Source organism: Mastomys coucha, unplaced genomic scaffold (genome assembly GCF_008632895.1).
Source record: "Mastomys coucha isolate ucsf_1 unplaced genomic scaffold, UCSF_Mcou_1 pScaffold22, whole genome shotgun sequence".
Classification (NCBI taxonomy): Eukaryota; Metazoa; Chordata; class Mammalia; order Rodentia; family Muridae; genus Mastomys; species Mastomys coucha.
In genome coordinates, this window is record NW_022196905.1 from 78,600,809 (window position 1) to 78,624,996 (window position 24,188).

The 24,188-nt window shown below is 38.0% G+C and overlaps 2 protein-coding genes across 2 annotated transcripts in view; one reads left to right on the top strand and one right to left on the bottom strand.

Moving 5' to 3' along the window:
* Window positions 1-15,471, top strand: part of Stap1 (signal transducing adaptor family member 1) — a 33,991-nt gene extending 18,520 nt beyond the window's left edge. The window contains exons 6-9 of the mRNA XM_031342909.1: window positions 1,386-1,514; window positions 7,207-7,276; window positions 9,005-9,101; window positions 15,186-15,471. Coding sequence (XP_031198769.1) covers window positions 1,386-1,514; window positions 7,207-7,276; window positions 9,005-9,101; window positions 15,186-15,247 — 358 coding nt within the window. The 3' untranslated portion in view covers window positions 15,248-15,471. The remainder of the gene's footprint in view (window positions 1-1,385; window positions 1,515-7,206; window positions 7,277-9,004; window positions 9,102-15,185) is intronic.
* Window positions 15,472-21,673: 6,202 nt separating this feature from the next.
* Window positions 21,674-24,188, bottom strand: part of Uba6 (ubiquitin like modifier activating enzyme 6) — a 69,225-nt gene continuing 66,710 nt past the window's right edge. Inside the window, exon 33 of the mRNA XM_031342910.1 lies at window positions 21,674-23,574. Coding sequence (XP_031198770.1) covers window positions 23,436-23,574 — 139 coding nt within the window. The 3' untranslated portion in view covers window positions 21,674-23,435. The remainder of the gene's footprint in view (window positions 23,575-24,188) is intronic.

Consider the following 24,188-nt stretch of genomic DNA (forward strand, 5'->3'; position numbering starts at 1 on the left):
ATTCAGTTAAGACAATTGCTAGTTACCAGGTAACACTACCCACTTGAACTTGTTACAGCAAGGATGCTAAATATCTTGGGGATCAATTGTGAGCCCCTGCCACACTTCCTCTCTTATGTCATGAACTAACTCTTACCACAGAGGAAATCCCCTTCCACCCACACATCTAGACTAAATAGATCTCCTTCCGGAGCTCAAAAATAAATTAAGGTTGCTATGAAGAAGGAAGGAAACAGCATAGATATGTGAGACCCTATATGGTGTATACCAAATATTTTTAAATTCTTAGAATATTGTATCAGTTGGTTGATCAGTGAGCATTGAACTTGCCTTCTGAGGAAAGCCTTGTGTAAAGCTTTCAAAACAAAGTACTGGGACAGCAGCTGGATTCTAAAGCATCCTCCATACATCTTCTTTCTCGAGGAAAATATTATGGGCCTTTTCCTTTGGGGATCTTGCCATTACAACATGTCCTGGTTTCATCATGACATTACGTTCTGAGACCCAGTCCACTGTATTAAAGCCACTGGAACCTGCTAATCAATGCTGCCAGCTCAAACTAGACAGAGGATCAATTCATAAAATAAAAGTCACATGGACTGTTTCTTTTTCTTTTGCCCCAATACAAGAAGAAAATAACATATCTATTACAGATAAATAAAGAGAAGATTAAAATTAATTCTTGTCACTATACTCAAAGATAGTTGTCAATAACACTTTGGATGTATTATATACTCTGTTAAATTTTTCTATGACGATTATGTTCCACTGAATACAGCATGTATTATAAAACAGGAAGTGCTTAATTTCTTAATTTTATGTCTATAAATACTATGGGTGCCATTTTAACACAAGTTATAAACCAAGCATGCCTTTAATCCCAATACTCAGGAGGCATAAGCAGGAGCAGGTAAATCTCTGACTTCAAGGCCAGTTTGGTCTAAAGAGCAAGTTCTATGAGGTGGCTCATAGCTTCAGTCCCAGCTCTGGGAAGACGAAGAAGGTAGATCTCTAAGTTTAAGGCCAGCATAGTCTATATGGTGAGTTCCAGACCCATCTCAAAACAAATGAACAGATCAAAAAAGACAAACAGAGCCCCAAAGAGAGCCTTAGGACATTTTGGAGTCCTGCAAGGAAACCACCAACAAATCAATCTAAGACCTGTTAGAATTGAATTGAATTGAAACTGGGGATATGCTATTAGTTGTCCTAAGTTTTCCATGGCTATCATGATTACACATGAATTAGTGGATTGCTTTTCATGTTCTCTATGTTTAAAAGATAAACATTGTAGCTCTCAAGTTATTTTGGTAGCATTATTTTCAAGTAATTATCTTTGTCAGGTTTTTTAAAATCTTTTTTTTCTTTTCATCTCATATTTGTAGATGTTTTTATGCAGTTTCCCGGAAAGAAGCAACCGAGATGCTAGAAAAGAACCCTTCTTGGGGAAATATGATCCTGAGGCCTGGTAGTGACAGCAAAAACTACTCCATCACTATCCGGCAGGAGATAGAGTATGTTCAATTTAATTTGGCTATCATATTGTTAAGAGCAGGCATTCTGGTGGTCATTACCTGCTGTGCACTCTCCTAGGGCTGCAAATATTAGCACAAGAGTGAGAAGTAGTGGAATACAAGCCAAGCTCTCTCCTTAGTGGTGACAAAGAGAATAGACCTGTGATTGCTATTGTTTTCACGTGCAGTGTTCATGAGGGCACTCAGTTAGTGGACATTTAAGCAGAGACTCAAAGAAGACAGGGGATCAAACCACGCCAGTACTGTGGGGGTGGGGCACATCCCAGGCGGCAAGTGTACACCCCCAGAAGCAAGCATCTCTCAAGCACCTCTCGTGTTCAGCAAACAGAAAGAGGCCATTGTGTTGTCAATAACACTTTGGATGTATTATATACTCTGTTAAATTTTTCTATGATGATTATGTTCCACTGAATACAGCATGTATTATAAAACAGGAAGTGCTTAATTTCTTAATTTTATGTCTATAAATACTATAGGTGCCATTTTAACACAAGTTATAAAGTTATAAATATTTTATCTACAAAAAGGCCCACTGAAGAGCATCTTCCTTTATTATATAAAGTTTAATATAATATAACATATTATATAAAGTTTAATACTTATTATTATTTATTACTGAGATGTTTTTCCTTTGATAAAGCCAGTAATACTTAAATGCAAGAGTCAAGGAGAAGAGCTGGCTCAGTCAGGAGGTGCTTACGTTGTAAGTGGGAGAACCTAAGTTAAATCTGCAGAGCTCACAAGAGAGAGAGAGAAAGAGAGAGAGGGAGAGAGAGAGAGAGAGAGAGAGAGAGAGAGAGAGAGAGAAAGAGAGAGAAAGAGGGAGAGAGAAAAGCAGAGAGAGGAGGAGAGGGGGAGGAAGAGAAGGGGGAGAGGAAGAGAGAGAGAGGGAGAGAAAAGGAGAGAGAAGGATGGAAGGAGAGAAGGAGAGGGAGGGGGGGAGAAAAGGAGAGAAGGGGAAGGGGAGAAGGGAGAGAGAGGGAGAGAGAGAGGGAGAGGGAAAGAGGAGGAGGGAGAGGGAAGGAGAGGAAGGGAGAGAGAAGGAGAGAGTGAGGAAGAGAAAGAGGAATAAGGGATAGGGAGAGAAAGGAGGGAGAGTGAGAGAAGGGCAGGAGGGAGAGAAGGAAGGAAGAGAGGGAGAAAGAGGGAGGGAGAGAGAGGAAGAGAGAAAAGGATAGAGAGGGAGAGAGAAAGAGGGAGAGAGAGGAAGAGAGAAAAGGATAGAGAGGGAGAGAGAAAGAGGGAGAGAGGGAAAGAAAGAGGGAGAGAGAGAGCAAGAGAGAAAAGGATAGAGAGGGAGAGAGAAAGAGGGAGAGAGAGGAAGAGAGAAAAGGATAGAGAGGGAGAGAGAAAGAGGGAGAGAGAGGGAGAGAGGGAAAGAAATAGGGAGAGAGAGAGCAAGAGAGAAAAGGATAGAAAGAGAGAAGGAGAGAGGGAGAGAGTGAAAGAGGAGGGAGAGGATCATATTCTATTTATTTGCTATGATGCATGGACCAGTGAATCTACCAGTTTATTTCATAAATATCTGTTATTCTAAATGGGTCAAATAAGAGGATATTGAGAGTGGATATATGGAGTAAAAAGAAAATAATATTTTAGAGAAAAAATTAAAATCACAGCACTATGGCTCAACTGCCCTTATGAGCCACGACCCCCAGAGCTTCATTAATATAGGCACTTGTTTTTCACACACTAGCCAAGAACAGGTAGCAAGCATGTGATCCTGGTGCTCCCAACCCGAGTGTGTGTGTGTGTGTGTGTGTGTGTGTGTGTGTTTATAGTTTTTCACAGTAAATAATTTTAAAGCATCTTGCGGATGTCTTATACCTATTTATTATATATTAGTATGTTTTTAGCTTGTAGAATATGCTGTAATGACAAGCTGAACATTAGCAACAAATTTTCAACTCTATCAGAATATAATAACAATATCTTTTAAAACCGCAATTTATTTGATTAATAACTGGTGATCCAGAAAGAGCTGCTGGTGAATATGTTTTGTAGTAAACACAGGGCTCTCTCTCTCTCTCTCTCTCTCTCTCTCTCTCTCTTTCTCCTTCCTTTCTTTCTTGAGATAGTATAATTACAATATTCCCCTCCCCCTTTTCTCCTTCCAAACCCTTCCATATACTCATCCCCACTGTCCCTCAAATTCACGACCTCTTTTCTCACTAACATTTATTGCATGCATATATGCACAACCAAAGGCTGTGTTTTTCCCTTGGGAAGAACACCTCTCCCATTCCCAGATTTCCTCAGTTGCTTAGGATACTTGGTAGAGTTGAGACCTCATGGGTTTATTCCCATTCACTTTGGATTGTTCTTTGGTGTCATCCTTTCTCAGCTCACGTTTGAGCAGTCCTGAGCCCTGGAAAAGCCTCAGCTCTTTAATAGGAGATACAAAGCATTAAATTCAGCCCCAGTCTCGGGGCTTAGTATCTTCTACTTAATATGCTACTTGATCTTTAAGAGATAGCACTATGAGGGGAATATTAGAATTGTGCCTTGCTGGTAGAGTTGAGTTTAACGTACAGTTTTTGGCAGGCATCTGGACTTTAAAGAAGCACCTGTGTTTTCCACAAAACAAGCTCATTTTCTTTCAGGGCAGCTGCAGGAGAAATGCTCAGCCATGCACGTTGGTCAGTGAGTCCAGTAAACACAAGCTGGAAAGAACAAACTGGTTTACACAGCAAAACTTGAAAGTAGTTTTATTCCCCCACGTGTTTACAGATCAGCTGTAGGAAGGCTGTTCTCAGGAGCAAACAAAGGTTGCCAGTGCCAAAGTATCAGGTGATTCCTCTCTGGAGCAGAGCATCATCTGCTTTTACCCAAGTAAACCTCATGGGTTTGTTCCCATTCACTTTGGATTGTTCTTTGGAAGTAGCACGTGAACTCTTAAGACACACAGCTATTTTTACAAACCTCATACTTTTTCCCCCTCGAAGTTGTTCTGACTAGGAGTCAGGCTAGCATTATAGGAACCTAATTAGTCACTAAGGAGGCAGGATCCTTACCACAGATCCATCCTTTTGCAAAAATTGAGGTCTGGACTTAAGAACCACATTGAAGGCCACAGGTTTTTTTTGTTTGTTTGTTTGTTTTGTTTTGTTTTTCTTTAAAACTAGCTTCTCTTTCTCTGTCATCGCTTAGGTAGACTTGCACTTCTCCTGGCTGGGCCTCTTTTAAGTGCTGGGATCACAGGTGCATGTCACCACACAAAACAAAAATTGGAAGAAAAGTGCAGTCTAAACAGAGAGACAAAGCCTATGAGACTTCGGGGGCCACTGCTTCTCTACATCAGCTTGGACTTGGAAATGTAATGCCATTGCTCAGACACTCTGAGAGCTTCTGCTGACCTCTGTCTGCATTCATCTCACAGCTTCTCATGAGCTAATTGATGAGATGATGTGATGACTGTGCCCAACAATCATCCCATTCTATGATGCCCTTTGTGTGCCTTGTGCTGAGTGCTATAGACATTTCCTACAGGCAAAAGGATAACGGAGATGTATAGTATCTTCCATACTCTATAAATTAGACTTGCAGAAAACTATAAATACTATCTACATATGTAGATAAACGTAGATGAAATAGTTATAACTTAGTGAGTGCTTAAATAAGTCAAGGTCTTTACTAATGGCTTTTGCAAGTATTAACACACAGTAACTCTGAGAGGTAAACCTTTCTCACCTCCATTATGTAGACTGAAAACACATAAACACGCTCATTCACTCACACTCACACTCACACACACACAGTGGGGGGAGGTTTAAAGATCACATATGATAGAAACAGAATTTAAGCCAACTGTGATGTGTTAGAATAGCAGCTTGTGTCTGGACACAGCACACTAGGCCCAAAACTGTTCCATGTGTAAGAGGTTTTATTGGGAGAGAGAGAGAGGTTTTCCTCAAATATATATCCATATATATATCCATATATATATGGATAATGACATAATGCAGGTAAAGGTGGGAGGTGAGCCAAGTGAATTCTGGGAATATGGTGGCTGTTGTCTTGGCAACAGGTCTGTGGATTGCACTGTCGCCTATGCGATAGCATAGGTTTGGGAAGTCCTAATGCCAACAAACTGTCCTGTCAGTCTCCCAAAGGGTAGCAGTCATTTACTGTCAGGATTCGGGAACTCAAATTGACACTGAAGAGTTTTCAATAGTAGCTGTCTGATTTTAAAAATGTTTTCCTGGTTGGGGTGAAGGTAAGGTGAGAACCAAGTATCTTGGACAGGCACATGTAAGTCATCGTCTGTCTAAAGATTCTTTCCCTGTCCGTCTGTAACTGATTTGTGACTTTTTTCTCATTAAGGAATACTTCTTATGAAGGGAGCAGGTTGGCAAAGGGTTATCCCCTGTTTTAAAAGTAGGTCATGGAGATTAAAGACTGACTTTCCTATGTGGTATGCAACTGCGAGGAGATTCGGACATGGTGGTAGAGGAGAAGAGCCCCAAATGGGACACTGTCATACACATTGACCCTGGACACTGTCACACACATTGACCCTGGACACTGTCATACACATTGACCCTGGACACTGTCATACACATTGACTCTGGAGGATTAAAAACTGGAAATGGAGAAGTTGTAATTCTAAACAGAAGGTGAAAAGGCTCTGTAAACCAAATGATCTCAAGACAAACACACTACTATTCAAAACTAACTACCATGGACACTGACTTCTGTTGGCATCGAAGATTCTTAGCTTACAGCAGATAGCATTTTGAGATGGGCTCCTATCCTAATATTGTTCAATTGGCTTTATAAATTCTGCATTTATACTGTTGAAATAACAGTGATGAACACAATATGATTTCTTGCTCTGAAGCAGTTCGTAACAAAATCTTACTATTGGGGGTGGTAACAATTTGGTGTGTTGTAAAACTAAAGAGAAAGACCTGAAGCTACTCCTGCAGTCTTTACACTCCCACCTCCCTGTTACATAGCACTTACCATGTTTCTTGTCTTTAAGATGGCAAACTTAGTAGCAACAGAGGGTAGGATGTGACTTAACACAGTAACAGGGGTAGAAACCTGTCTGCTGGGATTAGTGATAAGGCAGAATACAAAACTTTTTGCTTTCAATAATTCTTTTTATTTCTCTTTAACAGAAGGGGTATATTATTTGACCTATATGTGCCCATATAAGATTTATTTTGTAGCCAGGCAGTGGTGGCACACGCCTTTAATCCCAGTACTTGGGAGGCAGAGACAGGCGGATTTCTGAGTTCGAGGCCGGCCTGGTCTACAAAGTGAGTTCCAGGATAGCCAGGGATATACAGAGAAACTCTGTCTCGAAAAACCAAAAAAAAACAAAAACAAAAACAAAACCCAAACAAAACAAAAAAAAGATGTATTTTGTATTCCTCTGGGATTTTGTTTTGTTTGTTTGCTTGGTTTTGTTTCCAAATTTAGGGAGTGGCATACATTAGACAAGTGCTGAACCACTGACTTACATTCCTCCTCTTCCATAAGATTTTATAGTTCTACTGTATAGGTTACTGAGTGAGTTTTAGTTTTTTAGTTTTAACAGGATTCTATCCCCTAAACTAGAGTTGTGCATGGACAGATTAGCCAGCTAGGGCACATTTTATATTGATTAATTTGCATCAACACAACTGTACAACCAAAAGTGGACCAACCATGTATTTCATTTCAGAATGCCAAGAATCAAGCACTTCAAAGTGATGCACACTGGAAATAACTACACCATTGAGCTGGAAAAACCTGTACGTAACTACTTCTTTGTTGTTGATAACCTTTCTCCTGTTGCCTTCTGAACCAACCTGTAGTGAATCCAGTGAAACGTGTGAAAACAGAAGTTATCCCGAGGAGCAGACGCAGAGACGGTAGAAAGGGAGATAGGCTTATCGAGGTAGAGAAGAAGCCTATCTCAGACAGGAAGGGTGAGAAGAGACACCAAGAACAGGCAGCGAGACTGACTAGACAATAGTCTGCTTCTAATACTGGTTCTCCCTTTACTCTCTCTGCAAATGATTGTTCATATTCAGGGAAAGAAAGTGTTTTTATTAAATGTCTTCATAATATCCTCTATTTATAAATATTCAAACGAGCCTCTATTGGGTGGGAAGCAATCGAGAGTGCCTTGCCCTCTACTACCTGTCATGCAGAAGTCCATAAATGCCCTCTTACCAGCAGTGTTTCTTCTTACCGGCCAGGTTTCTTCTTTGTCTTCAAAGCCTCTTCAAGCTTAGTTTCCCCTGGAGTTAACGATAATCTTATCCTCCAATACGATGCTAAGTACACAGCTAAGTGATTCATATATGCAACTTAATCTTTTTTTTCTGTTTCTATTTCCAATTCTATAATTGTTACACATATTATGTAGGGGAGTAAACTGGCATCTAGAGTGCTCTCAGCCATTGAAAGTGTGACATGGCCCGATAGTTCTTGAAAATCAGCTCCTGCTTCCTCTGCCTCTCTGGGCACATCATATAGCAAAATGGACTGTATGGTGGAATTTCTCCTGTTTTGCCTGTAAATCTTAGAGACACTGGTTTACGTAGCTCACTTTAGACGAGAACACCTCCAGAACTTCTCAGATTCACATTTATGGATCCAGCTACATCTCAGTCCATCCTACACTCAAGATCTTCTTGCCTCTGGAAGAAGCCAACCAGATCTGGCTTCAATTGAGCTTCATAAATGAAGTTCTAATAAAGGAGGTAGAGGACTCGAGTACTGAAGGAGCATCCATCAGATCAAATGGGCAGAAGTGGCTCCAGGAAGGACCAGTGTGATTACTGCTGCACCCTTGTAAGTGCAGAACTGGACTCCTTGTCATTAGCCTCTAGGGTCCACAGAAGGAGAACCGACAGCCTGGATTGTTCTTTTACATTTCAAACTCCTCCTAACCCTGCTTTCAACCAGCTTGCCTTTTACTGAGTTATCTTACTTCAAGATTATTCAGGTTTAACCAGATTTCACTTGTATAAAAGTATTGATTTATGAGGTATTAAAATGCTTAAATGCTTGAATTCTATTATCAGCCTATAAAAGGTTCTTATTATAAACAGTTTGCAGGGTAGCAAGTCTTATGGACTAGAAAACATTTGGTTATAGAGTTGTCCGGTTGGTTTTTTTGTTTGTTTGTCTATTTAAGTTCCAGTTTCAGGAAGGGAGAACTTGGCCTACATTAAGTGATTTTTATGTTTTAATTGAGGGAAGGCATAGTACCTCAATATGTATTGTTCAACAGACTATAGCAAATGCAAAGCGAACAATTCACCAGAGAATGGCCTCATAGTCCTTAAAAAAGGAAAAAACAGACATGGGTAAGAAAACTATAGTCATTCAGCAAGTCATTGTAGTATGTTGTCCTGACCTGCCCTTTCTGGAGGTCAGGAAACCATAGCACTCCTTACTACACTGCATGAGTGTATTTCTTGTTTATCCTTAGCCAGGTACTGAGCCATCTTTCACTTTCTTTTACACAGGTAACACTCCCAAACCTTTTCAGTGTCATTGATTATTTTGTGAAGGAGACTCGAGGGAATTTGAGACCATTTATACATTCAGCTGACGACAACTTTGGTATGTCCTGGATTTTACTACTACGTCAAACAAAACAAAACAAAACCCCAAACATGCCCATGCCAAGGTAGAAACTAAATTTTAAAAATTCCAATCTCTCCATTTGGCACTCATTTTTTCAGTCTGGGGGAAAGGCATGTCTTTGCAGATGGTCTTTGAGGCATGAATTGTGATGATTAACACCATTCCACCATTCTACTTGACATCATCAAACAAGTTCAGAGACAATAGGACAGCAAAACAATATGGACTCATGGAAAGCAAAGAGGAAATGTAAAAGGGACGGGCCCACTACAGCATCAGATGCTTGAAACTGGGTAGAATGCATTAGGATAAACAAAGGCTGTGGGAATTGGCCACTTGGTAGTAATGCTCTCAATCCTAGTGCTGTTCTGCTACGAAGGTAAAGAAGTCAGATGACAAGGTCACAGGGATGGAGTATGAGGAGCTACTGAAAAAGATTGATGTTGGGTCAGCTTCAGAACCGGTGGGCTCCTTTTTCATAAATTGTGAATATTAGGACAATGGTAGCTAGACAATGGTCCACTAAACTTAGCAACAAGACCTGGTCATCAGTACAGTTGAAACATTTTGTTAAATTGGCTTTCACATTCTAGTTTTTGGCATAGCAAGGCAGACTATAGATGTGATCATTTGCCCTGTTCTATCAACAGTCTACATGTGGTCCCTAGGCAAGCTCTAAGCCAGAGAGGTGAACTGTCTCTAGCTAGTTTGGGTTTCATTCCTCAAAACAGTTTCTTTTCCTACACATTATAAAGGAAGACAGCTTTGTCTACCTGCACTAAGGGCATATTTGGAATGTCTCAATAATTAAAACAGCAGCAGGTTCAAAAGTGTAAGTTCTTAAAATATCGCTGTTAATCTCTGGATGTTACATAACAATACAAAAAACAGACAAGAGCTCAGTCCGAAGGAGATTAGGAAAGGGATCAAGTGTGATCTTAGTCTGTGTAGGGTCCTCCTTCTCTACATTCAGCAGAGGAAGTGTCTCTAAGTTGTAGTCACACAGTGCTTGGCAACCTCTAGTATAGGCAGCAGTTTACTGGAGTTTTGTTCTAAAAATTTCTTCCTCAAGTCTAAAACATCCCTTCATCTTCAGCCATATGAATCTAGTTTCAGGCTTAGAGATACCATTAAAATAACCACAACACTTCCTCTTAGTGTTTCTATCTGTTCCCACAGTCTGCTTTCCTCTCATCTCCAACCTTCTCTGCAGGATGTCTAGCTTCTGAAAACCTCTCAGAGCCTATGATGCCAAGTGTGGACACACAACTACACATAAAGCCAACATAATGGGCTACCTGATGTGTATGCAGGAAAACACACCTACGAGAGTTCTATGAGAGAATGAGTTCTTAAAATAACATTTCCCCAGTCCCTTATGATTTCTTACAATAAAATTTGGGGTGTATAGGAAATCCACTATAACTTTCTTCCCTTCTGAACACTAATTTAATTGTTAGCTATTCAACTCTGTAAAATAAACTACCTCCATGGTGGTTAAATCAACTTTATTTATTGTTTTGCGGGTCAGAAAATTGAATTGGATTCCGTTGGATAATTTTTCTAGTCTCACTTTCTCACATGGGCTCCAGCTTGATAGGAGGTTGAGGCTGACCTTTCTTTCATCACCCTAGTGCTTGCATTACAGGCACATACCACCCCACCTGGTTTGTGAGATTCTTCTATAGGATTCATAGTGTGATAGACATCTTTAGCTTTAGAAAGCTTTAGCTTCCCCAGTGTGCATATACTCTACTTTTTCCTTACCACACTGGGTGGAGTAGCCAAAACCTCCTGTCCTTGCTCTCAGTTTTAGGGGAAAAAACTTCTACCTTTCATTACTATGTATAATATTGTGTTGTTTTTGTTTTGTTTTGTTTTAATTCAGAATGAAAGAAGTTCCCTTTACAATTACTATTCTTTCTTGGAATGGCATTTTACTCAGATATCATGGATAGATGCTGAATTTTGTCAACTATTTTTTTCATATTTTTTATATGATCAAATAATAGTTTTTCCTTAGTTGGTTAATATGGTGTTTTTACTGTTTATACAAACACACATAGTTACTACTGTTGATCAAACCATTCATTGAACCCACTTGGTTATAGTATATTAAGTGTTGGATTTGCCTAATATAAAAAAATGTGCTTGCTTATGAGAAATAGTGTGTTTTTACTAAGTGAATTTACTTCTCATATTTTACCTTCTAGGTTTCATTCAGTATAGTTGATTCCATCTTAGTCTCAGGAGCTTTATCCTCAGGCTGGAGAATATAGATTAGACAAAGACCCTACATTTATTCCTGAGTGCCCTACCTCAAGTTATAAATAAGCACAGCTGTTCTGAAGTCCACATGAGAACTCCAACATTTGGTCACTTTCCTGTTGACCTCTGTGGTTTTCTCTGGAGAACCAGAGAACTGGTCACATTTCTCTAGCTTTTTGTGTATCAAAAAATTTTCCTATTTTTTATCAAGTAATTTTGGGTTTCAGTCTGGGTATTTTGAGTATTATAGCGATGGACGGACAAGTCCTTACATCCGTCTAAAGCCTCTGTAGCACTTCCTTGTTTTAAGCAGACATGATTGCTGCTAGGGTGAAGCAGCCGTCTCAACTGCTGTGGGAAGAAACTCCGAGCCAGTTTCCTTTGTTTTGCTGCTTTGGGTTTGTACACCTCAAGATGCTGTCTTATGTGTTGGGCAACGGTCCCCATACCACAGCTTAGTTCTCAGAGCCTGCAATGCACCTCATTGTCAGAAGCCATTCATCAGTGTCTTAGTCAGGGTTTCTATTCCTGCTCTCTTATCATGACCAAGAAGCAAGTTGAGGAGAAAAGGGTTTATTGATTTTACACTTCCACATTGCTGTTGATCACCAAAGGAAGTCAGGACTGGAACTCAAACAAGTCAGGAAGCAGGAGCTGATGCAGAGGCCATGGAGGGATGTTACTTACTGACTTGCTCAGCCTGCTCTCTTATAAAACCCAAGACTACCAGCCCAGAGATGGTACCACCCTCAAGGAGCCCTCTCCCCCTTGATCACTAATTGAGAAAATACCCCACAGCTGGATCTCATGGAGGCACTTCCCCAACTGAAGCCCCTTTATCTGTGATAACTCCATCTTGTGTCAAGTTGACACAAAACCAGCCAGTACAACCAGCTAAAGGACATTTAGTTTGTTTTTGTGTCCTAGCCTTGTGACCAGGGCAGCAATGACAAGGCTGAGCAAGTATCTCTGGAAAGGATAGTGGAGTCACTCATGTGGTAGATTTAGTTTTAGCTTTTTGAGAAAGCTAAAACTCTACTAATTTTTAGAGTGGCTGAAACAGTTTGCAATCTCTCCAATAGTGAATGAAGAATCCCTTTTCCCTACAACCTCCCCAGCAATTACTCAGTTGTTGATCTTAGCTTTTGATTGTTAGCTTTGTGATTGTTGATCTTAGTTTTGATTTGCATTTCTCTAAGGATATTCATCACCTTTTGAGATAATACATAGTCATTTTTTTTTCTTTTTGAAAACTTTCTGTTCAGATCCATAGCCCATTTTTCAATTAGGTTATTTGTTTTCTTGGCTTTTAAAAACATTCTTTATATACTTTGTATTTTAACCCTCTATCTGATATATAGCTGGTAAAGATTCCCTCCCACTCTGAGCTTCCTCTTCACGACTGTTTCTTTTGCCATACAACCTTTTTAGTTCTATGAAGTTCCATTTGTCAATTGTTGGCCTTATTTCCTGAGTGAATGGAATTACTATTCAGAAAGCTCTTTCTTGTAGGGCTCTGTGTACACTTCCTTCTAGCAGTCTTAGTATTTGGGGGCTTTACATTGAGACCTTTGGCCTATATGAGTAGATTTTTGTTCAGGGTGATAGATGTCATCTGTGTCACAATTGATTAGGTGGCTCTATTTCCCAGTTCTTACCTCTTGAGGACTTCTCTGTCCCAAGGACCACTGTTCCTGGTCATCTAGGTAAAACAAGGGGCCTGTATTGTCTTGTGAGTTAGGCACTGTGTCTCTTTAAACAAAGAAAAAATATGCAAAAGCAATTCCAACTCTTTTCCTAGTTCTCTAAGCCCACTGTCTTGATTTCTACAGCTGGAAAGTGTTTATTTGGGGTGTTAGGACCAAGAGTGAAGAAAACAGATAATAGAAAAAACCAAAACCAAAACCAAACAAACTGAAATGGTTTACTGACTTAAGCTGTAAATGATTTTAAAAACAGATAACCAGATTTTTATTGCTTTTTGACTGAATTAGTTTGGTTTGCTCTGTGATCAAAAGAATATTACTCAAACCCCTTGCATCAGATTCCTTCTTTATTACTGTTATTGATAGGGAAAACAGGTCAATTACAAGCAGCCCAGGGAGCCTTTTCAAATCAGAAAATCTTCTGGAGAGTAACATTCAAAAGCAGAAAGAGAAGAAAAATAAGACTTCCTGAGAAAAGCCACCCTCCCCCCTCTGCCTCACCTTAAACCTTAAATGCTTTTTTTCCCCTTTTATTGGGTATTTTCTTTATTTACATTCCAAATGTTATCCCCTTTCCAGGTCTCCCCTCCCTGCCTCTATGAGGCATCAAACCCCTACAAGCCTAAGGGTCTCCCATTGATAACCAACAAGGCCATACCCTGCCACATATGGGGCTGGAGCCCTGGGTGCCTCCATGTGTACTCCTTGGTTGGTGGTTTAGTCCCTGGGAGCTCTGGGGGGTTTTGTTCTTCCTATGGGGTTGCAAACCCCTTCAGCTCCTTCAGTCCTTTATCTAACTCCTCCTTTGGGGGCCCCACCCTGTGCTAAGTCCAATGCTTGGCTGCAAGCATCCACATCATTATTTGTCAGGCTCTGGCAGAACCTCTCAGGAGATAGCCTTACCAGGTTCCTGTCAGCAAGCACTTCTTGGCATCCACAATAGTGTCTGGGTTTGGCTACTGTATATGGGATGGATCCTTGAGGGGGGGGGGTCAGTCTCTGGATGGCCTTTCCTTCAGTCTCTGCTCCTCACTTTGCCTGTGAGTATTTTGTTCCCTCTAAGAAGGACCAACGCATCCACATTTTGGTCCTCTTTCTTCTTGAGCTTCATGTGGTCTGTGAATTGTATCATGGGTATTCCAAGCTTTTGGGCTAATATCCACTCATCGGTGAGTTCATACCGTATGTGTCTTTTTGTGACTGGGTTACCTTGCTCAGGATGGTATTTTCTAATTCCATCCATTTGCCTGCCAATTTCATGAAGTTATTAATAGCTGAGTAGTACTCCATTGTGTAAATGTACCACATTTTCTGTATCCATTCCTTTGTTGAGGGACATCTGGGTTCTTTCTAGCTTCTGGCTACTATGAATATGGTTGCTATGAACATAATGGAGCACGTGTCCTTATTACATGTTGGAGATCTTCTGGGTATATGCCGACGAGTGGTTATAGCTGGGTACTCAGGTAGTACTATGTCCAAGTTTCTGAGGAACCACCAGACTGATTTCCAGAATGGTTTAAATGCTTTGTTTTAAGAAAACTTCCTGGAATCTGGTGATTGTTTCTAGGACACAGACTTGTTTGTTGAGACAGTAGAAATGTTAGACCACTTAATTTGCCTTGAGCTGGAAATTGTACAGTATATAATGTTCAGGGATCTAGAGACATGGAATGGGTCAATAATATATTTTAGAGAGTACCAATAACAAGAAACTGGGATTTTCTTTGACCCTTGTTAACCTGCATTAGCTTCTTCTCCAACATCTGAAGGCAACAGAAATAGAAGAGTGAAGAGATACCATCTGAATTTATTTTCCCCAATGTCAGAAATTGCCAATGTAAAAGTCATTTCAGAATATGGCATGGAAGGTATATAGAACATTAAGCTAAAGCATAAAAATATGCATGATATTTTAGGTAGAGGATAAAAAGATATTAAAGAAAGTGGGATAGTCCTCATCTAGTTATATCATACTAACTTAGAGCCAGTGTTTGGGAACAAGAAAAACAACTCCTACTGAAGTAGCTAAAAAGTTGGTCCTGTATTAATTAATTAATCAAGTCTTTCTATTCATAATTTCTAGGTCAAGAGCCCAACAGAGAAGACAGGGGTGAGAAGCTAAAGAAGAATCCACACAATGCATGAAATAACATGACACTTGTCTTCATGTATCTTGATATTTATTATTTTCAAAAGGAAGACTTTCATTTTTAAAGAAAACAATCTCTATTTCCCTGACCTAGTTTCTAAATCACTCATTTGGGCACAAGAATAAAATGATGTAGCATATAGTTTGATTATCAGCAGGAAAATAATTTACTTATCACCAGCTCTCTGTAAAGTAGTTTGATACATGCATTCCTTTGCAATAAGTAGGAAAAAATTTACTTTCCAAAGCAAAGTTTTTGCTCCCTCTTGGCTTCAATTTCATATATACAACTTGCATTGTAGATTATCTAGTTTCCCTAAATCTTACCAATCTCCTAACCCCTATCTAGGTTTTTAGTATATTGATAGGATTAATTAATCAAATATAAGTTATTTAAATTATCTAGGTTGGAGGTCGCAGAAATAAAATGAACTAGAAAATGCCCCTCTGGTGTAAATGCTATATGCCACATATTATGTTCCTGGAACCAAATGCAATCATTTTAGGTTCTTCTTTGATCCTATTTTTTTTACTAGTTTAAAACTAACCCATATATCTTTGAAGGACATACCACTGTTTCAAATTTAATACTATACATTATATCTATGGTGATTCATTTCTTTAAAAACATGGAACCACCATCCAGACTAGATCTCTGAGAGGTCCTGAGTTCAATTCCCAGCAACCACATGGTGGCTCAAAACTGTCTGTAATGGCATCTGATGCCCTCTTCCGGTGTGTCTGAAGAGAGCCAACCTGTATTTACATACATCAAATAAATAAATGAATCTTAAAAAATAAAAGACTTCTAAAAAACCAAAAAATCCAACAATATTGTTTATATTCTACTCTTGGTTCTAATTACTTGAGTATTTAGCTTGTTTTTTCTCACCTTAAAAAACACAAACAAAACAAAAACAAATAGGCTAGAATGGATCAAGATTCTCTTAGCTTAAACATCTTATTAAGATGCTAATAAGAGATTGGGACTCAGAAGACTATAGGTGACCAAGGGAGAAAATGGACACTTATGTGACAAAAGAATATTCTCAGTTTTGAAGCTGGACATCTTAAAATGTCTGGTTGTTTTGTTTTTTCCTCTAAGCCCTCTATTGGTATGGTGTTCCAGTCAACTAATTAGTGAGCTACCTTCTAAGCTTCCCTTTAATTTGCTAAGCTAGAATTTCGGTAAGGCTTTTTTTTTTTTTTTTTTTTTTTTTTTTTTTTTTTTTTTTTTTTTTTTTTAAATGGAGAGTTAGTTAGGCAATGAGAATTCTTAGATATGGGATATGGGATATGGGATATAGCGTAATTATTATTAACAGAAAGTTGATAACGAACACATTGCACTGTTAGCTCATGCGCCAAATGAGGTTCTGAAACGAGACTGATGAGCTTTAACATAACATTGAAAACTCTTAAAGTCTTTTAAAAACTAGACTCGTAAGGCTGGTGAAACAACATGGTTGGCTGCAATGGACAGAGAAATCTAAGCCCAGGGCATAACTAAGGAGGTCATACGAGAAAGACATAAATACATTTAGCTCTCCAGATGTTTCAACAGCAAATATGGAAGCCATGAGATATTAGAGGAATAAGTACTTTCAGAAGATTTTATTTTTAATGTGCATTTGTGTTTTACCTGCATGTAGGTTTATTCGAGGGAGCCAGAAATCCTGGAACTGGAGTTATAGACAGGTGTGAGCTGGGTTTGAACCTGGTTCTCAGAAAGAGCTGCCAGTGGTATTAACCACTGAGCAATCTCTCCAGCCTACGATAAATATTTTCAATGTATTAATGGATATTGAAAAGACTAAAGAAAGTTATCCAGTTGTTTAAAAATACAAGGATTGACTGTTGTCTTAAAAGAATTCAGACACTGTAGTATATAACAGAATGAAATATGTAAAAGAAATGTGTGGTGAAATATAAGTTGGAGATAACAAAGTTGAGACCTGTATAACACAGAACTCTAAAACTTACCCCAGTATGTTTATTGACCTGGCAGGTCAACACAGGGAAGAATGGCTAGACCTTGTTCTATGAAGTCTAGAGCTGAAATCACTTTACAAGCTCATTTACACACATCTGACACCTGAGGCTGTCACAATGGAAGAGAGCAAGCTGGCAAAGGTGCTTTGGCCCAACCATGGAAGTCTTAAATAGGGGCTGGGAGTGGGAATTCTCTATATGAGTATTTGGTTTTGGAAATATTGCTGTTTGGGGAATATGTAATTTGCCAAAGGTAATGATTAAGATTAGTTTTACTTTGTGTGAACATGCAGAATTTAATAAAGTAAAAAACACTAGTTAAGAGAATACAATGTATATGGTTTAAGAAAAGAGAAACCATGATGTATTTTAATTAAGAATTTAACATAAAAATCAGTAAACATGTCTTGGGAGAAATGAAAATGTCCAAATAAAACACAGCTATAAAAAGGAAGGTGAGAAAACTATAGAAGCTGGGAGAGATACTCCCCAGATGGCAGAGAAAAGCTAGTGCCTGCCAAACCATCATAAATGCTAGAAGAACAACTGTCTGGGGAAGATTATATTAATACCTTCTGACCACCAAATCCAAGCAAGTATGGTATACATTAGGCAAATGTCTAAAAATTAGAATATGTAAAGATTCAAAGTTAAGTGAACTGAAAAATTATTCCTTGAGAGTACCAACCAATAAGAAACCTGAGATTGCTAAAGAGAAGCACCTAGTCACTGTTAACTTGCTCTGAAGAGACACCATAGCCAAGCCAACTTTTATCAAAGAAAAGTATTCAATTAGGGGCTTATAGTTTCACATTAGTGATTATCATCATCATGATGGGAGTATGGGGGCAGGCATGGCACTGGAGTGTCCATCCCCAGTGACACACTTCCTCCAACAAGGCCACACCTCCTAATCCTTCTTAATCCTTCTGAATAGTATGCACTCTAATAAGTATTCAAATACATGAGCCATTAAGGGCCATTCTTAAACAAACCACCACAAGTGCACTTACTAATTTTGTTTCAGGATGTATAAAACAGAAATATACCCTGGGAGAAAACAGCAAATAAATATAATAGGTGACTTTTCATATAAATCTTATAATAATTTCCATTATAGCTTATTAAAACATAAGGATCTAGAAAATGTAGTATTAAAGATTGATGCCATTGGCACGTGCTCTGGTACTCCATTCCAATATACTGGCTTGTTAGGACTTTTTTAAGCATGAGTTTTTAAGTCATCAATATTTTTGAAGCATATGGTTTTTGTAATAATCTTTTTGAGTTTTAGTTTAGCTGGATGTTGGTTAAGAAAAAACTAATCTAATTTTTAGGACTAGTCAAAAAGTGGGGACTCTGGTAACTTCAAACCACATTTGGAACTTTGAAGGGATGAACTTTAAGGGTAAGGGTAGACAAGAACTAAGATAATAAACAGCATGAAGTTCTACCTTGAACTCCATAAGAAGAGCCAGGAAATTGAAGTGCCTGAATGAAATTCCAGCAAAGTAACTAGGTTTTTGGCAGAAACAAAACATAAGTATATGTATGTATGTGTGTGTGTATGTGTGAGAAGTCTTGAAAAATAAAAATATTATCCTGGATTCAAATAATTTCTGTACATTTTCAAGTAAAATATTGGCAAGTAATTAAAAGGAAACTGGATAAAGAGAAACAACAGAAGAAACGAGAGAGTTGACCGACTCAGAGGAAGGCTTTTGATTCTGAAATTAGGTTATGCTCACTCTTTGGACTGGAGAGAGGGTTCAGTGGTTAACAGTACTTGCTGTTCTTGTGGAGGAGAGGGTCTCATTCATAGCATCCATTTTGGGCAAGCATGCCTCTAACTCCGTATCTAGGGGATCTGATGCCCTCTTTTGGCCTCTTCATGCACGTGGTGCACATAAACACAGGACGGCATGCACATTGCATGGATACACAAACCACACAAGTGGGATTTAAAAAAAATTTTTAAAGAAAACTGCCAGAGTGACCAGTTTGCAAGTTTATAAAGAAATCTGAGAATAGGAAATAGAGGGTTAAGAATAATCATGGCATTTTAACAGAAAAAAATAATTAAGTTTTAAAAATGAATTTTGTCAATTATAAAAAAAAAATCAGCTACAGTGATGGTGACAATATATTATCATTAGGACAGAAAAGTAAAGAAACAAAAGGTTCAGAAAGAGCCATACACATTTTCTAATGCTACCTTGGCAGTACAAGAAAAAACTACTAATAGTATTAGCCATCAAGTCCAGAGTGAACTCTCTATGAATTACAAGTTAAGCCTGAAAGACAAGACTGATGTGCTGAGAAAAGAAAAGAGAAGACTCCCCAGGCTGGGAATAAGGGTTTAACTATAAACAACAGACTGGTCCTGCCAAGTATCTAACTTTTAGCTTCTGAACAGAAGATATTTACAACTACACGGACAACAAAGATCTTTATGATTTATGAAGATGTTCCATGTACCAAATAAAGAAAAGCATTGCCAAAACAAAATGTAGATGTGCCACAGATATGACAAGATACTTTCCAAAAAGAAGGTTGAAATGGCCAATAAATTTGTGAAAAGGTGGTCCCACACCCTATAAGAGAAAAGAAGAAGTGATCAATGAAATACAATCTACCACAATGTCAAAATACAAAAGCAGAATCCATACAAACTGATCACAATGTGGAGAAAACAAACATATCTAATGCTTAGCATAGCGCAGTGGTGGTGTGATAAGTAAGTGTTGGAAAAGCCAAGTAGGGAAAGGGGAAAATGGAGTTATATTTTCATTTAAAAACTAGAATATTTAAAAACTAGAATATTTCAAAAAAAATTAACATCTTCAAACATGCAATTTTTATCCTTGACATATTATTTGCAATTCAAGAGAAATGTATGAATAAAACATATTTATTATAGAACTATAATTATCCGGAACTAAATACATCTTCATTATTCACAGTCAATACAACAGTCAATAAACTGGTACATTAATACAACAATAAAGTATTGCAGCAATGGTACAGAAAGTATGGCTACAGCAAATACAGATGAATTATGATGAATGATAGACACAAAACAATGCAGAATGATTCTTCACATATGGTTCAGAAGCAGGCAGAACTAAACTGTTCAACCATTAATACAAAAAGAAGACAATAGTAGTTATCAAGAGTATTTAAAACGTTTGTGACTGGAGAGGGATTAGGAAGGTTTCTGATACCAATGGCCTATTGATTTCCATATTGGTTAGATAAGAAATTACCTTAAAATTATTCCTTAAACTGTATATTCACAATTTATATATTTTCAACATGCATTTCTCAAGCTTTGGGGGCTGGAGTAATGGCTCAATGGTTACGATAACTGGCTGCCCTTCCAGAGGACCTGGGTTTGTTCCCAAGGAATAATATGGCAGGTAACAACAGTCTGTAATTCTGGTCTCAGGGGATCCAACACTCTTCTGACTTCATGAGCACTGCATACATGTGGCAGTAGATGCAGGCAAAAGAAATCACACACACACACACAGCATACATGTGGCGCATGCACATGGAGGCAAAACAAATAATATACCCACACATTCCATTTCAAGATTCAGTAAGAGAAAAGCAAACACAAATTGGCTGTTGATATTTCATCTGACTCCTAAAATCTAAACTTTGTAATTTTTGTTTGTGAGTTGGGACTCAAACCCAGAGCCTTGTGTACTGTATCTTCTGTACTTGTCTACTATAGAGTAACAACCCCAGCTATGGCTGTTTTTGTATTTTGATGCTGTCCCAACAATGTGCCATGGAAGACAAAAACTATAAAAGGAATATATAGTGATTACAAGTTCTACTTCTTGAACAATATATAAGGAATGAGACATGTAACACAATTTCTCCAAATCCTACAAAGAACTGACTTTAGAAACCACAACTAAGTTTCTCCTGGAGTGACTATTTCTGCCCTTTTTTCACATTTATTTTTGCACCTGTATATTAAAGTTAGGGTTTTGAGCTTGCTAAAAACACACTCCCTCTTTGGCTTATATGCCCCATACTAGTCTGCTTGCAAAGCATAAAAGTGAGGAGACAGTAGCAGCATTAACCACAGAAAAAGAGGTGTAATTAAATGCTCTGTGATGAACCAGAGCACATTTTAGAATGATACCTAAAATTTCTCTGACTTACTTTTAGTATTAAAAAAACAACAAACAAACAAACAAACAAAAAACCCGAATGGAGTAACCCCACTTTTCTTCTTTCTTTCCTTCTTTTTTTTTTTGCACCTAGTATTCAATAGCTGTATTTCAGTACCAAGGATCTTAAGGTACAAAATAAACAAAAAAATTTGTCATTAACTTCATCATGGCTTTCCAGTTCAGTAAACTTCAGTAGATAGTAATAATCACGACCTACAGAAAACCAAAACCAAAACCCAATGATCACAAACAAACCAAACCTGGTTGATTTTATTTACCAAAGCACTCTACAAAGCATGGTTCTCATTTACTTCCAAAGATATGTGAAGACTTAAGTAAACAGCGCCAAGCTACTGATTCATGTTTGAGGATTCCTGAATGAGTACCTAGAAAAGACATTACTACCAAAGAAGAGAAAACAAAGTGAAAACTGGGAAACAGGACTCCTTTTTCTCGTTAAGTTCTAAGCCACAGAGCCTTTAATGTTCATGGATTCAATTTATGAACAATGGGAGAGGGTAGGATATGATCAAAAATATAATTTATTTTAAAGGTAGCCAGTGCTTTAAAATAGATCCTGCCTACTTTTCTCCATCTCTCATTGAAACAGAACATTTTATTACACAAACTCACCCCATTTCCCAACTGGACACTTTATAAAAGGAGGAAACAAAAAGCTGGTTACCACAGTTTCTAAATTGTTTGTAAATGGAAAGTAAGTACAGAGTTTAAAGAGATACAGTTGGAGTTAATACTGATGCAATCTAAATTTTAATTCATCAAAGTATTTAGATCTTTTAGGTCTTAATAAGAATAGGAACTCCAGGCAAGTAACTTCCAGAGGCCATAAGCACTTGTTTAGAATGCATGATAACCCTTGTAAAAAAGACTCAGTTGCTGTTTTCACTGATTTTACAGTCAAGTACTGTTTATATATTTTAATGGACCCAATTGTATCACTAGTAGCAACTGTTCATATCAGGAAACAGAACATTTCTCTCAATAAAGAAAAACCTAAAAAAATATAATTTATTCTATTTCTGTCAATTCCCAATTTGGGAATAAAGAGTGAAATGACATGCTTCCTTTAAAAAAAATACTATATATATATATTTTTTTTCTCTCCATTACATTGCTGAAAAGGGAAAAAAAAAGACAACTATATTAGTATTAAATTTCTAATTTTCATCTATTTCTAAGAATATTCCCTTTAAAAAACATTTTGGTCTTATATACTATGACTAGTTTAGACTTCCAGATAAATAAAATAAAGGTATATTAATAATCAAATGATTAGCCATATTTATCTGCTCACATTCATGGATTTTCTATGAGAGTTTCAGAGTGCATGTAATACTGTTAACATTTAGTCCAAGTTAACATGTCATCTTACCTCACTGTTTACAACACTGATCAGATCAAGGACACTCCCGACTTAGGGGAGGAAGTAACACACCACACTGTTAGCAGAGGTAACAGGGCACTAACTGTAATTAGTTTTAAATCTCTACTCTTCATCTATTGCTGCCATCCCTCCTCCTCTCAGCTATGAGATTTTCAAAGCCTAATCATGTAAGCTGTACAGTGCCACACTTTTTATATTGAAATAATGAGTCTCAAATACCAAATAAAAAAGAAAACCTTGAAATAGGATTTAGCTTTCTGAATAGCACAAATTCACTATTTTCAATTACTTCATCTTTATTTCTTCTGGTCATAGATAAATGATTTCTTGTTCCTTCTTTCATCCACAGGGCTTAATAAACAACCTTGTATTAGAAAATGGTATTCTAGTTCAAAGTTGTGATCATAACCGTAGGAAGCAACAGACAAATGTGTACTATGCTTCAAAATGTTTTGTAATTCTTCACTGTAGTAAGGTTCTCTACTGATGTTTCCCTTACATTAAGGCAAAAAGAAGTCCACGGAATTATGAGCTGAGCTTCTGAATTAAGTACACTTTCCAAAATAAAGTATTCCTGGAGTATCTCCATGCCAATGTCTACTCGTCAGTGTCATGGCTGAAGTAGTATCTGACTGGGGGACCTGGCAAATCTTCATCTCCGTCAGCGTCTGGGGCAAATGACACAGTAAGATCCACATATTTCTTCTCAGTGGAAGGTTTCACAAGTTTGTGCATTCTAAGAATAAGCAAAGATAAATACTTTGGTAATTTGATTAAATGAAAGAACTTTTTGCTAGTTAGTACTAGTCAGAGATTGGCTTTCTATATATACTTTAATATAACTATTTGCCTATTCTTATACATTAATTTTTCTTTAGTAAAAGCTCCAAGTTGAAAACACGAATCTAATAGGACCTCTTCTGGTCATGACAAAAAAGAAACAAAGATCCCAAAGAGTAATGCAGTGAGTTTTCCTACACTTCCTAGTTTAGAGACATCACGGATCCTCTAGCATTCTCTTTTTTTCTTTTTGTAAAGATTTATTTATTTATTTTATGCATACGAGTACACCACCATTGCTCTCTTCAGACACACCAGAAGAGGGCACCAGACCCCATTACAGATGGTTGTGAGCCACCATGTGGTTGCTGGGATTTGAACTCAGCACCTTTGGAAGAGCAGTCGGTGCTCTTAACCACTGAGCCATATCTCCAGTCCCTCTAGCATTCTTTTTAAAGAGAAAAAAGTAAGTTTCATTAAAATGTTAAAATACAAACTGCCCACTGTCACGCACACTTGCGTGATGGCGGTATTTGAGGCGAAAACTTCAAGGAAAGTCAGCCTCCTGCC